The sequence below is a fragment of the Pholcus phalangioides genome, unplaced genomic scaffold (assembly GCF_987345545.1).
Source record: "Pholcus phalangioides strain wild (caught in Gottingen) unplaced genomic scaffold, Ppha-v1.0 ptg000041l_1, whole genome shotgun sequence".
Lineage (NCBI taxonomy): Eukaryota > Metazoa > Arthropoda > Arachnida > Araneae > Pholcidae > Pholcus > Pholcus phalangioides.
This window is the reverse complement of record NW_028301627.1, coordinates 1436919-1451988: the sequence shown is the minus strand read 5'-3', so window position 1 is coordinate 1451988 and position 15070 is coordinate 1436919. Positions and strand designations below refer to the sequence as shown.

General features: G+C 36.9%; 1 protein-coding gene across 2 annotated transcripts in view; it reads right to left on the bottom strand.

Moving 5' to 3' along the window:
* faf (ubiquitin carboxyl-terminal hydrolase-like faf) overlaps positions 1 to 15070 on the bottom strand; it is a 189568-nt gene that overhangs the window by 170723 nt on the left and 3775 nt on the right. For both annotated transcript variants that reach the window (XM_089254411.1, XM_089254412.1), the window contains exons 2-4: positions 7325 to 7538; positions 1508 to 1703; positions 609 to 721 (exon numbers count right to left, since the gene is read on the bottom strand). In XM_089254411.1, the coding sequence (XP_089110537.1) occupies positions 609 to 721; positions 1508 to 1703; positions 7325 to 7450 (435 nt within the window). In that variant the 5' untranslated portion in view covers positions 7451 to 7538. The remainder of the gene's footprint in view (positions 1 to 608; positions 722 to 1507; positions 1704 to 7324; positions 7539 to 15070) is intronic.

Genomic DNA, 15070 nt, shown 5'->3' with positions numbered 1-15070 from the left:
CCTCTTGGGTCTACACCCAACACACTAATGGGGTTATCTCTGATGAATGTGAATATAAAACTAAAAAGAAAGGAGGAAAAATTATCTTCAAATGATGAAAAATCGGATAAACTTGAAGTGAAAGTTGAAAAATTTGATTTCCCTCATGCTTACGTGGAATAAACAAAAAAAAAATTTAAATAAAAATAAATTGCAAGACAAACAATAATTTTACTGACATTTTTGTGATTCACTAATACTCTGAAAATAAAAAAAAATTATAAATACAGTAGGACCCTGCTAATCCAAGATAACTTGGACCCATTCGAAAAAGTAAAATATTCAGAACAAAACTTCTAGTTTCATTAGAGACCTAAACAGGAGTTCATTCTTAAGCTCAAAGGCAAAAGCAACAGACTGATAAAAACAGTGAGAAAATGCTACAAAAGTTAAACGTAAACAAAAAACATAGCAGTCTAACCCCAATTCTTATACTCAAGTTAATACTCCACGTTTTCTTTCTTTTTTTTGAGGAGCTGTTAAAACTATTCGGATTCAAGTGTGAATCAATTTGCTTTCCAGTGAGAGAAGAAACAAATCTGTCAAGTGATAAATTTCAAATTTCTTACATGTATTTCAAACTTCCAACCACTGACAGCTTCATCTGTGAGTATTTTGGTCAAAGAAGTTGTTAAGCCATCTCTATAAAAACGCTGGCAGGCTTCACTACGGGTATCCAAACCTGGTAAAAAAAATTTAAATACATGTATAATCATATCTATATAATCATGTATGTGCATTTAAAGTAAATAACACACAGGAATTCTGTGGCCTGGTCAAAATATGAGAAAAAATTATAAAGAGTTATAAAAATGTTTGTGTTTTAAGTTTTTTTTAATGACTACATAACAAAATGTTATAACTAAATATTAATAGACCAGTATATAATAGAACGTATGAAACAATGATAAAATATCTAAATGGAAGTAGGTAGTTTGGTAATCACAAAGAAGCATCAATAGCATAATCTGAAAATTTCCTCTTGGATTTTTTTCGCCCAATATATTTATTATGGCCAACAATTCAAAAATAAGAGATAAAAGATCATATCTTTTCTCATTTAATACAAAATTAGTTATGCAAAAATATAAAGTAGAAACCCAAATTAAACTGAATTAAAACTTTAAATTCTCAGGATTATATTTTTATCATTCTTCTATGTTGATTGTAGTATTTAATACTTTGAAACTGAGAATAAGAATAATTGGAATTGAGAATAAGGAAAGATCTTTAAGTACTTTGGTGAGCACTATTATGCTCCCGAACGATGGGCTGAAGTTGCTGACTGTGTATATACCACAAAATAGTTCATTTAAAATTCATATAAATACAGTATGTACGTTATAAAAATGGTGTAAAATTTATTTACTTTTTCTTACAAAGAGAGTATGCAGTAATTTAATAAACAATAAAGAAATTAATACTAAGCACTAAAGATTATTATATCTCTGTATCATTATGAACGTACCTTGTTTACTGAGACTAATGGCAGCATCCAAAAGAATTTCCAATTCACCATTTGGCAACACAGGCACGACCCATCGTGGTCGATTGATCATTTCATCCAATCGAGCCAACTCAGTGAGTGGAAAATCTGGTTCCTGACCTTCAGGCAAATCGATGGTGTCTCCTTCAGGTTCACAGCTGCCATCACTATCAGGAAGCTATTTTCAACAATAAAAGATCCACAGGACAATTAATTTGGCTGATGACCCAGTGAATCATGACCAACATCATAGGTGCATAGCTATGATAAATTATAGTTAATTTCACACAGAACAAAAACAGCTTTTCAATTTTACTGTAATTTTCCTGTGTAATATACCCCACACAAGCAAAAGTACCATATAAAAAAATTTCCATATATCATCCCCTCCTCTAATTATTTTGCACGAAAGTGAACCGTTTATGGGGGGGGGGGGAGATGATAAAGTACGGATAATTCAATTTAATTTCCCATCCTGCAAAAAAAACTATTACCTACATCATCACATTACTACAAACAGGATAATTTTTTTTAAATCAATAGTCTGTATGCTATAAATAGAAAACTTTCTAAAAACTCGTTTGCTCAGTGCACCTATATGAATGAAAATTCAATGGGTACATGTCATTTAATATAATCAACACACCCACTCATACCATCAAGTCTTGAATAATTAAGCCGGTTTGTTCCATTAAAAAAATTATGTCATACGTAATCCAAAAGCAAATGGAAAGGGAACTAACAAAAATGAGTTTCAGTAGAAAAAAAACATTTCATAGAAAACTTTGTTGCATGAATTAAAAAAAAAAACTGTATATATATAAAAAACAAACATTTCAAATAAATAATTAATTATACATAGGCTATATAAATTTTCCTAAAAAAAAACCTCATTTCTAAAGTAAGCAAGTTACATTAAGCACAAAAAGAACTGTATCTCAGAGTTAATTTTTGTTTTAACAGAATACATAAATAACTTTAAAAATACTGAATATACAATGAGACATCTATTGAATCTACCATCTTTCAGTCAAAACAGGAAGACGATGAAAGGGCTTTCAGTAATTAATAAGATAACGGACATCAGTGTAACTTGAAAATAATGTCATTTAAATTCCTTCTTCTTGATTAGATACAGTGCTAATTGGAAGGCTTCTGAATTTTATCCCAACATATCCTATGGAATAGTGCTCATTCCAGCTGATGCCAGGCAGTTTTCAATTTGTAAATAGTCAACAAACTACGCAAAGACTCCCAGTTAATCCTAGAGGGCATAATACACTGCTGGCCACCCAAATTGCAACACCAAGAAAGACAAGAGATATCGCAACAATATTTATTTTGTAGATAACATGTTGACCAAGCATCAAATGATTAAATTTATAGACTTCTGTGAAGTGTGGTTCCTGCCAAAATCAGTAGCCAGAGTAGCCGCCATTGTTGGAGATCACCGCTGCCACACGCCTCGGCATTGATTCAAAGAGACTTTGGATGTGTTCTTGGGGTACAGCAGACCAAGCAGCTTCCACGCGTTGCCAAAGTTGATCTGGTGTGGCAGCTGGGGATGTAATCTGGGTCAATCGTTGAACAACCATGGGCCACATGTTTTCTATCGGCGAAAGATCCGGAGAGCGAGCTGGCCAGGGAAGCAATTCAATCTGGCGATTGACGAAGAACCTTTGGACAATGCGTGCCACGTGTGGTCGCGCATTATCCTGTTGAAATATGGCTGTGGGCAAGCCCTGAAGGTAAGGAAGGACAACTGGCTCCAATACCTCGGAGATGTAGCGCTGGCTTTTTAAAGTACCGGCAATGCGTACTAGAGGAGTGCAAGAGTGATATCCAATACCGCCCCATACCATAATACCCAGTGCAGGACCAGTGGGGCGGTGCATAACGCAGCTGTTCAGCATCCTCTCTCCACGGTGTCTCCAGACTCGAATCCGACCATCGTGGTGTTGCAGACAGAAGCGTGACTCGTCAGTAAAGACAATTTCATTCCATTGTGCCGTCCACATCCTTCTTTCATCGCACCATTGGCGGCGGAGACGTCTGTGGTTCTGCGTCAAGGGTAGACGAAGCAATGGACGTCTTGCGGACAGACCACTCTGCTGTAAACGGCGTCGAATGGTACGCGCAGACACTGGATGATGCGGTACAGACTGAATGTGCTGTGCTATGGCTCGTGATGTGGTTGAGCGATCCGTCACTGCCATACGCACAATACGCCTGTCATCACGTGAAGTGGTGCACTGAGTTGGATGCGATCCAACACGTCGGTCCGTCGTACCCTCCTGCATCCAACGATCACATATTCGCATTACAGCTGTTTGGTTTCGTCCAACACGACTACCGATTTCCCTGAAAGATAATCCACAATCTCGGTAGGCCACTATCCTTCCTCTGTCGAACTCGGATACTTGATCAAAAGATGATCGCTGTTTTCTACGAGGCATAATTGATCGTTTTTTTGAAAAAACCACAAGAAAAACACAATTGCCGTACTTCAAATCGTCCAAATCTCCAAGCCTTAAATAGCGCTTTGAAGTGGCGCCACAGGCGCGCGTGATGTGCGTCTGCGCTGAAATTCTAATCATTTGCATATCTCACCTCCGCTAATGCATGTTGTAAATTTCATATTATTTGCATGCTTCCTTCAGGGTGTTGCATTTACGGTGGCCAGCAGTGTAAATTGGACATATTTTAAATCTGAGAAATAGAATGGCAAGTCAAGTCACCAGAGGAAAATCCGATTTAGAAAAATCTGTTAGAATCCTCCTTTTAAAACTAAACATTCTCCACTAATTACTGTCTTTAAAATTCTGGAACATTTCACATTAGCAGTCTGAAGTCACCATTACTGTGCACATCATTTTCAAAAAAATTGAGAGCAATAAACGAATTCAAACAATATAGCAATCCATAACTTTTTAATAGCTTGTTCTTGTTCTTTAATAACAATCAAAACTCACAAATACTAGCAATGTTTATTTTTTTTCTGGCAACGGTCTATGACATCATAGCCTAGAAACATGTGACACGTTACCATATTTGGAGGTTTCCTACTTACTAATATTGAACTGGTGAAACTGAAGCCCGTTTAACAGAAAAGTACCTCTCGAACATATAAAATTAACATCATACTATAACTTTCTCCTCTAAGAATTTTTGTTAAAATTCTATACTATACTAATCACCCTTAGTACTCTACGGCAAATGTAGGTAAACTAAGCATGTTTATTCTGACAGTGTTATCAATTCAAATTGGTAGATACTTCCCCTGCCCAGGGAGAATGTTAATAAAAATTACTGCTCAAGTCCAAACTTCTCCAACTGATAAGAATGAAGATGAGTGTAAAGACATTTTTCAAGTGCAAGAAACTAACAATGATTCTTTTTAGTAAAGTTTTCAAGGTACTGCTTGGTTAAAGTAACAATATTGCAGCTCATTGGAAATAATTCCCTAGAAAAATTTCATGCATTCAATCAATTATTCTGCTGCAAAGCACGAGACAACCTAATTTTCAAATGTCTATTGTGCTTATCTATTCATTATTTTTGGTTGTAATTAGTTTTAATGAGGGAAACTTGATTATTGATGCAAGTTCTATCATCCAGAAATCTTGGTTTGGATTGGATTTTGATTTTATTTGTGCAAGGACCATCTATGTCAAGCTGTACCAAAACAAATGACAATATAAATTTAAGATTTGTTCTTGTCATGTCAAAAGGTAAAAGTACACGTGTGAAACGTAAAACCATGACATGAATTGTAAAAACTATAATTTGTAGTATAAACTAATGGATTTGATGAATTTAAAAATGTGCGATGCATCGCAATGGTCACGTAAAATGTCACGAAGTGAAAGATGATTCTGGCCAAAAGCAGTCGTAAAATGATGAAGATGATCCGAACAATTAAAATCATGAGCAATGGTCAATGCACTTTGACAATGTGGGCACTCTGGTTGACTCTCTCATAATAATAAATATGATTGTGTGAGGTGACTGTGTCCTATGCGTAACCGGGCAAGCAGAACTTCCCCCTTTCGGTTATTCCTGCAGCTCGAACGCCAATGCCCAAGTGTTGGCTTGATCGCATGTAATTTGTTTTACCTGGTTAGCCCAATGATTTTACCAGCGCTGATGGTAGAATCACCATCAGCGCTGATGGTGATGATCACTAGCAGGTACCAAAAGGCTATTTTAAATGTTGGTTATTGTTCGAGCTGCAATGTCTGCTTTTTTGTTGCCCGATATTCTAACATGACCTGGTACCCAGTAAAATTTTACTGTGGTATCAAATCTTGGTTTGCCAACATAGGCTTGTCCCAATAACATCAAATAATCCAGGTTTTAATACTACATCTGTAATTTTATAGATAATATAATAACAGAAATAACACATTTTACATAAAAAAGCTTTTAAAATACATATTTGTTAGAAAAAGAGTAGCAGAGATGAATGTATATTTACTTATTGAATAAAATAATTCTGTCAAAGTTGGAAATAATAAATTTTATTACACAGTGGGAACCCCTATATAATGATAGTGAAGGGGCTGAAGAAGCATATTGTAATAAAGCATGTAAGTTATAGATGGAATATACTAGCATTATTACTTAACATTACACTAACATCAAGACCCGAGAGTAATATTGCTACACATACGATTATTGTTATAGGGGGTTATTATATAGGATTTTTACTGTATGTTTTGTATGATGCTGTCATTTTGAATGTTATATGCAATCAACGTATGTATAGTAGAACCTCAATTATCCATGTGTGGATTAACTACACTACAAAAATTTCAATTTCAGTTTTTCTCTATCCACATTGTTGGGTTTTTTCCCATCAGTTATGTAAGATTTTGTGAAGGTTGTAATAAGAACCTTTTATCACAACCTTCTTTTTCTTCATTCTTTTACAGAAGTGTCCCCCACCACTCTCAAAGCTTAACTACTTTGTCAACGCATTAAAGCAACAGCTCCCTTCCGCAACATTAGCCTGGATATGGATAATCAACATTCTCCAGCAGCACTTCTCAAACTTTTGGGACCCACGACTCCCATGCCCAAGTCAAAGTTTGTACATGGCTGCCTAGAATAGTCTAGCAGATATTCTGCATTCATAAAAGAACCACTTTGAAGCACTTAGAACAGGAGCACATCAATATCAGCAGCATGCCACAATGCCCGTAGGAGCAGAGACACACACACCTTGAGAGCCATTATTCTACTGTATATTTACAATCTATGAATACTGTGAAAGTAATTAATAAATATAATTTTTTACTAGATTTTTTTTGCATGGATAATATGAACATGTACAGTGAATAGTCATTTCAAAAACAGTTAAAATACATAAATTACAATTTTTTTCCAATTTTATTTTAAATAATCTTTTTTTACTCCCAGCGGTTTTACTATGTTTTTCGAATATCTGTGTTCACCTTCCCTATCATTAGCCTAGATAATCAAGGTTCTACTGTAAGTTTAATGTGAAGTTTTGTATTGAAATATAGTATTCAAAGTTTCTTGACATTTAAAACTTTCAAATCAGTCACATGCAAAAAAAAGCACCTGCCACTACTCTGATTTCGCATCTAAAAATAACTCATTTCATTAAAATATTTAAAACAGATCTGCAAAATAAATTTTCTGTGGGGGAAAAAAGAATGTTCACATAAAGTGTATATTCACAGAAAGACACTGCAGTCATCAATTGTTCCTAAGATAATTTCATGCATCAAATCGATCTACCAACAGAAAAAAAAGTTAATTTTGATCACTCACGGTATTTGGACTAGGCGCTGGATTATTCCTTGGTGGCTGAGAAGTAGAAGTAGTGGTGGTAGCAGGATTATTGTCTTGGGGAGAATCTCCGCCTCCAACAAGACCACCTCGCATCACAATTGTCATAGTCAAGGTTATAACTTATCAGCAGATATGCAGCTGTTCTCAAGAGGTACGTCTTCTCATAGTCATTCGATTGCCTCATGAATACACACTGCAATCAAGAGCAAAAAGTCATTTTTCCCGAAAATAATTTTATAAAAACACAAGATACTTTCAAGATACTTACCCTATTTTTACAAATCAGTTATTTAGAATACACAAGGACTAAATATAGACTATGATCCACAATTTAAAGTTGATTCAATATATTATTCTTCCATGCCAAAAACTAAATCAAGGCTTGTCAAATTAAAGATTTATGCACTGAAATAATAGTTTCTGTGGGCAAAAGGCTATGGTAAGTGAAAGTTCATTTTCTTTTTAGTGTTCCGCTAGAGGTAGACATCATCGAGTGGTGTGTAAGTTGATCGTTACTGGACACTGGATTAGAATTATTCATTCAGAGCTACTAGTGCATGACTTCCCAACAGCAGACTCACCAATAACCACAGAGTGCAATTATGCTTTGTTATGACATTTGTCAAATCCCGTTTGTCATGTGGACATCAACCGATGATAGCCTTTTGCCCAGAGAAAATCTGTCAATTGACGATGGCCACAAAACCTTTATGAATTACTCGAAGATGAATATGTTATCTATCAGCAAGGTTAGGCAGTAATAAATTACACTGCAAATACAAAATAATTTTGAAAAAATTTTAAAAATAAATAGACAAACATATATATATATGTGTGTGTGTCAAGTCCTGCTGTATATACACTGGTGTAAGAAATTAAGAGAATTTGCAGACTTGGTCGATTATCTCTAGAACTACTGTACCGATTTTAATGAAATTTGATATGTACATACATTGATACAATACAAAACAAATAACCATTTAATAATTGTAATACACACACATGATCGTGCGTAACACTCGCTGGAGTCGGAAGGTATGAAACAGCGGTTGCAGAATAAACAAAAAGATGGGTTAATAGGGGTTATGGTCCCCTCTTACAGATATACAGGTCTCGCAGCGTGATTTCATACTTGAAATAAGGCAGTTTATCATTTCCTGTGGCAATTGGTCCCACTCATTCAGCAACGCTGTTTTCATTCCCTGGATGGTTCCCGGAGGGGGGTTGCGAGTTGCAATTGCCCTCCCCAGAGGGTCCCAGACATGCTCTATAGGGTTAAGGTCTGGAGATCTGGCTGGCCAATCCATCCGGCGAATATCCTCACTCTCTAGAAAATCGTTGAGCAGAAGAGCTCTATGTGGCCTCGCGTTATCGTCCATTAAAATGAACTCAGGCCCAATTGCACCCCTGACAAGGCGAACATAGGGCTCCAAGACCTCATCCCTATACCTCACACCAGTCACAGTGCCTCTTTCAAAGACATGGAGAGGTGTGCGGCCATCCAACATTATGCCTGCCCAGTCCATTAAACCTCCTCCGTCATAATGGTCGATTTTGCGGACATTGGAGGGTAGGTAGCGGGTCCCTGGTTCTCTCCATATGAAGGTACGGCGAGAATCTGTGCTTAGGCTGAACCGGGACTCATCAGTGAAGAGAATGGTCACCCATTGATCCATACTCCAATCTCTATGCTCTCTGCACCATGATAAACGGATTCTCCTGTCCGTAGAAGTGAGCGGGACGCAGACAGCAGGTCTTCTTGCAAACAACCCTCTCTCATGAAGTCTTTTGGAAACAGTCACCCTTGATACACGGGTTCCTGTGGCTGCATACACGTCACAAAAGAGCTGAGAAGCTGTAGCACTCCTGTTATGCCTCGCTATAATCGACAAATGGCGATCTTCTCTGGGTGACGTGGCTCTTGGACGACCTTGCCCAGGCTTTCTCTCAATGGATCCGGTATCCTGGAACTGTTTCCATAAGTTACACACAACGCTGAGCGTTATATTGAACTCTCTACAAATCTGGACTTGAGATTTGGCCTGCTTCTAGCCTCCCCATAATTCACCACCTCATTCCATCATCTAAACGTTGGTGGTTACTCATTTTCACTGTTACAATTTGAAATTAACCGATTGCTGCAAAATAACACCAAGTAATTCACCGAGGTGTGCTAGCGAACGAAATGAGTCTTAACTTACGCGCGCTTATAAAGCCTGTTTCTCTACTGGCTCCGCCTACACACACGTGTATGCTTACCTATTTGACGTACAAGATTTGCATTTTTGTCTAGAAGCAGTGGTTTTACATTCAGTTCTTTTCATGAAATTTGATAAAATATGCAAATTCTCTTCATTTATTTCACCAGTGTATAAATATACAGCACGGCATGACAAAATCTCAGGTCACCATGGCAACTACAGGATCAGTATTGTGCCTAAAATTAAGTGATTGTTCAATTAGAGTCTATGGATGACAACACTTTTGCTGATCTGATTTCATGACAGTGTATCTTTTAACATAGGAAGAGGATATCAAATCCCAGAAAAGTAAAAAAAAACAGTACTCAGGAACGCTTTTCCTTGAGCAAAAACCATGCTTGGCTGCTAAGAAATGTCGCTGGCACTTAAATTTTTCTTTGATTAGTCAAGCCTTGATATACAGCAATGCCACTTCTAATTCTCTGAGTAGAGATGCTGACATAAATATGGGAAAATTTTGTTTTGAAAACTCCCCAAAGCAGGATATGCAACAATCTTGAATTTCACTAAAGCAACTAGTCTGTGTAGAAAGCACTATAGTGAGAATTTTTACAGCAGAATATTTCTCCGTCAGCCGAAGACTCATTGCAGAACAATGCAAAACATTCTGCTTTGGGGTTCAGACCCCCAGAGCAGAATGTTTTGCAATGCGCCCTATGTTGACTGGAAATGTTCTGCAGTAAAAGTTCCCATAATAGTGGTGTGTTTTTCTACATAAGTGTTTTCTTAAAATTCTTCCAGATTGTTCAGCAGTAGAACTGATTGCTCTGGGACGTATGCAGATTCCGGCATATTCTGCTTTGGGGGTTCAGACTCCAAATTTAACAACTATACACTGAAAAGTTTAGTTCCCAAATTAAAATTTTTAGTCACCATAGTGGTGCAGGTTTTGTCAAACCCTAATATACAGAATACGTATATCACGCCAACTACTGACTAATTATAAGCTATACAGTTGAACTTCAACACCTCAAAGTTCTTCGAAATTTATGTTACTTTGATTTAGAAAAAAAGGAAGTTATAGAAGTTAAACTTTGTTTATCTATGTTCATAAATTGTAATGCATAACATACTGCTGCATAGCCATGTGTAGAGTTATCGGTGCATTCTATTTTGAGAGCAAAAATTTTCAGAACATGTCAAATTCATTTTTTGAGCAATTGCAGTGAAACCTGTATTGGACAGGATCAAAAGACTGTCCCTTCAATGATTAGTGCTCTCATGCGCACTTTTATGAAACAGAAAATTATTTGTCTTTCGGCATTCTGCTTCATACAGGTTCCAAGTGCTTTGATGTACCCTATAATTCTTTGGCTGTGCACATTGTACGAGATTTGCCTGTCTCTCTTTCTGCACCAGAAAAAAAAATCCCTTTTCCTCAGTTTTATTTTGTAAAAAATAATTGGTAATCAGACTCAAACTCGAAAGATAAAATTGAATTTAAAAAAAAAGGAGGAGGCAGGGATAGGTGGCACTACAAGCAAACCTATCGGAGAATATAGAAAAAAAAAGAAACTAGAACACATATTCGTACGTTATCCAGAACAAAAAAGCAACCAAAATCATCAGAACGAAATTGAGCAGTCTACTATGCCCACCATCTACAGGGTGTCTTGTAAACAGAGGTACAAACTTTAAGGGAGGTTTAGGAACATTGAAATGATTGAGAATTGCATAGGAACATATAACTGGAAACATCGTACGTTGCCAGGAGACACTGTTCATGACAAAGCTGAAGATGATTGTCCCTCAATTTTTCCCCCACTGTTCGTATATCGTTACATGTTCCTTTAATGGCGACTACTGCTAGAAAGAAAAGAAATCATGTATTTCCTCATTCACCGCTGTCATGAACAGCACAGCCTAGCGCCGTACAGTGACATTTCTGTGCTGATGGGCAGAGTCATCTTAAGAGCATCATGGACCCCCGGGCCAAGTGATTTTTGTGGGTCCCTACCAGGCAAATTCTTGAAAAACTCAACTTCTTGTTTTTCTGAGGCCCCTCTTCTCTTGAGATCCCCGGGCCGTGTGTTACGACAACAGCACAGGTGATGGGTTCCTAAGAAATTCTTAATCTTTTTAATGTTGTCTACCTCCGCTTAAAAAGTTTGTACCTCTATTTACGAGACAACCTGTGTAGACAATGGAAGCAGTTTAAGGCAGGGCTTGACAAATCGCAAAAAAATCTAGGCGCTAGAACAATTCTTTAGGAGCAAATAAAAAAATTTTTCCCAGAGAGAAGACCCAAGTCCAAAATGAGGTTTCTTTCGACTTTTCCAGGATATAACGAATAGTGAGCCTTTCCCATGTTGGTAGATATACTGATATAAATTCCAAAAATTTTGTGTTGTTTTCAGACTCCAATTCAGTTATCGCACATAAAAAAATTTTAGGCAACAATACCAATTATTTGCAGTCGCCGCAACCCATAGGATTTTTCAAGCCCTTGTTCAATGGTGAATAAAACAAAATAATATTTCAGTCTTTTGAAGTACCGTGTCATACAGATTTTTACTCTCTATATTTTTTCCAAAATTATCGCTTTCTTTCCTCTTTCTCATATAAAGACCATGTAATAAATGGTAGATCATTTCCAGACCATATACAAAAACAAATTAACAATGTACAAAGTGATTCATAAATAAATATACAATTTATAGACGCCACAAACTGGTAATGGTTGAAGACATTGACAACAACTGTGATTCATTAGGTGGAACATAGTTAATCATGAGGTTTCTGCTCTGCTACTCAGGAAAGGGATGTAGGCGATGGCACGCATGCCAAGCAACCAGTCAAAATGGCAGCCACGGTGTAGAAGGTATCTTTTTGTTTTTAAATTGAACAATAATAATAATTTGCAACTGTTGTGCAACAAAATTTTACAACCAAACTAGGGAATAAAATTATTACTGTCATCTTACAACCGTGATTTCAACCAGACTAACCATATCCAGAAAGAGTTTGATTCCGTTTCACATAATTTGAGAAATCAAAATGCCTTCTCCCCTGCAGACTCTGCGCTGACTGGTACCTGCTATTGCCTACGCCCCCTTCTCTCAGTGGCAGGACACAAAACTCCTCTCTGAAAGATGAAATAAACAAAGGAGAGAAGGCGTCAAATTGTTCAAGGACTGCATATACTTCTTTCTAGAAATATGGTCCAAAATAATGGTTTTTTATACGCCAACCTTCGGAATCCTATGACTTTCTTACGAAAAACATGTATTCAATTATTACAATGTAAACGGGCTGCCACAGGCAACAATTTCAAAAATTTTGTGCTGTCCTCTAACTCCAACCTTGTACAACATCATACACACGAAAATTTTAGATGCCTCTGCCATTTTCATCAGACATCGTGAGTAATCCTTTTACAAATCCCAGGTGCCAGATCGCCACGGCAACTAAAAAACTTACATCAGCATCTTAAAACTTTTCTGTGTACAGATACTAAATCGGGAGTTTGAGGATACCACAAAACTTTTTTTTGGAATTTATATCAGTGTATCTACACACATCAAGCATGTCATTTCAGCATTTTTCGGGGGGGGGGGGGGGGGAACATATATATATTATATATATAAAATATACATATAGTGAGTATATTTCACCCTGTTTGTCAATTTTAATTGTATTTTTTAACGCCGCAGCCGCCCCAAATAACAAGTACAATTGGGATTCCAGATGGAATTAGGATCACAATGCCTTCGAAAAGTAGTGTTTTTTTCTCAAAAATAAAATATCAGCAACCTCGCACCAGGGATTTGACAAACCTGTGAAGGATTATATGGTATAACATCATCCCTGGAGACCATAAAATGATTTCATAAGCAGTATGGCCGGGGATGACTCAAGAAAAAATCTCTACCCTTACGTGACCTAATTTTGACCCACATTTTTTTCAGTCAAAAAAGGTTTTTTCCCCTTTCTACTGGGATTGAGCCACCCATGCAGCCACACATGTCACATGACCCAAAAGCAGCCCCAAAGATGAATTAAGAAGAAATTTAAACTCAATTTACTGATTATGCACTTTTAAAAACACATTGAGAGAAAATATGTCGAAATAGACATTATGCTAGGGTTAGCAGATATCCACATTCATCAGGATGTGCTCTTATTTTCTGTGTAAAAACGACCTTTGTATATTTTTGGTAGAACACAACAACATGGTCTCAAAAATGTCACTACTTGCTAAGCAACAGCTGATGTTGAACACAGAAACAAAATGTCTGGATATTAGGTCTGGAGGGACAATGCAAGGTTATGGTGTCGCAGGGAATTTTTCTTTAATAGGGTTGTTAATAAATGGGATAGCTCACCCCCGGAGGTAGTAAATTGTAACACAATTGACACGTTTAAAAAGATATGATAAACATGTTGCGGTAAATCGAGAAGCTATCCATACTTAGAATAAGACAACCATAAGTATTCTTTATGGGGCATTGTATAATATTTTATCATGTGTATATATTGATTATAATTTTTGTTAATTGCATTTTTAATTGGGTTGCTATATTTTTTTGAAAATATATGACATCCATATTTCCATGGGCATCTTTTTCTCAGCCACCTCGTTGGGCACTTTGCCTGTTGTGGTGTTGTATTTGTATATTAAGAATATTACAACACTCTGACAATTCAAACGTTTGGTCCATATTGTTATGACTAATAATATCTGCTTGAACTTGGGAATAATTCGGGTGGAAAGATGAAAGTTGATGAAGGTGACCAATCATTGCGAGACACAACAGATATGAACGTGACAATAATCCCATTAAGATGAGGTAGATCCAGTTGGTCAGACACTCAATGAAAAAAATACACAGCAGTTCGAGTTTTTCAAACATTTCGCTTGGTGATGCCTACAACAACAATGAATGAACACCAGGGTGTCTGCCACCGGACTTATCCCATTGCCGAGATCTCTTCCAGCCCAGCTTCGTGGCAGAGTCTGGAACAAAGTGAGTGTGTGTGTACAACTAACAGTCTGAGTGTGTAGCTAGTGTTGTGTATGATATTTCAGTGCTGCCATCTATACTTCGAATTGTGAGTGAAGTGTAATGATTGAATATTTGTAACGTTGTAGGCCTGTTGCTCTCGGTGGCGAGACTTTTTAACGGGGAGATCGGCGCTACAACAACGTGCTAAGGACTAAACGTAACAAATGACTACCTTCACAAGCCTGATAACCCACCTTTCATAACAGCAGTTATATTTCTGTTGAGAAACTACCATCAGCCTCAGTCTTATCTATAACACAGCCTCCCATCTGTAGTGAACCATTATAACTAATGGATGCCTGCATGCAGGGCTTGACAAATGTAAAAAATATTTAGGCGTCAACCCAATTTCTTAGGAACCCAAGAATGATAGTTTTGAAAAAAACTGTCTTAAATAATGTTTTCTTTTGCTTTGAACATGTTAAAATACTTTCATAGACACAGTGAAACAAACTACA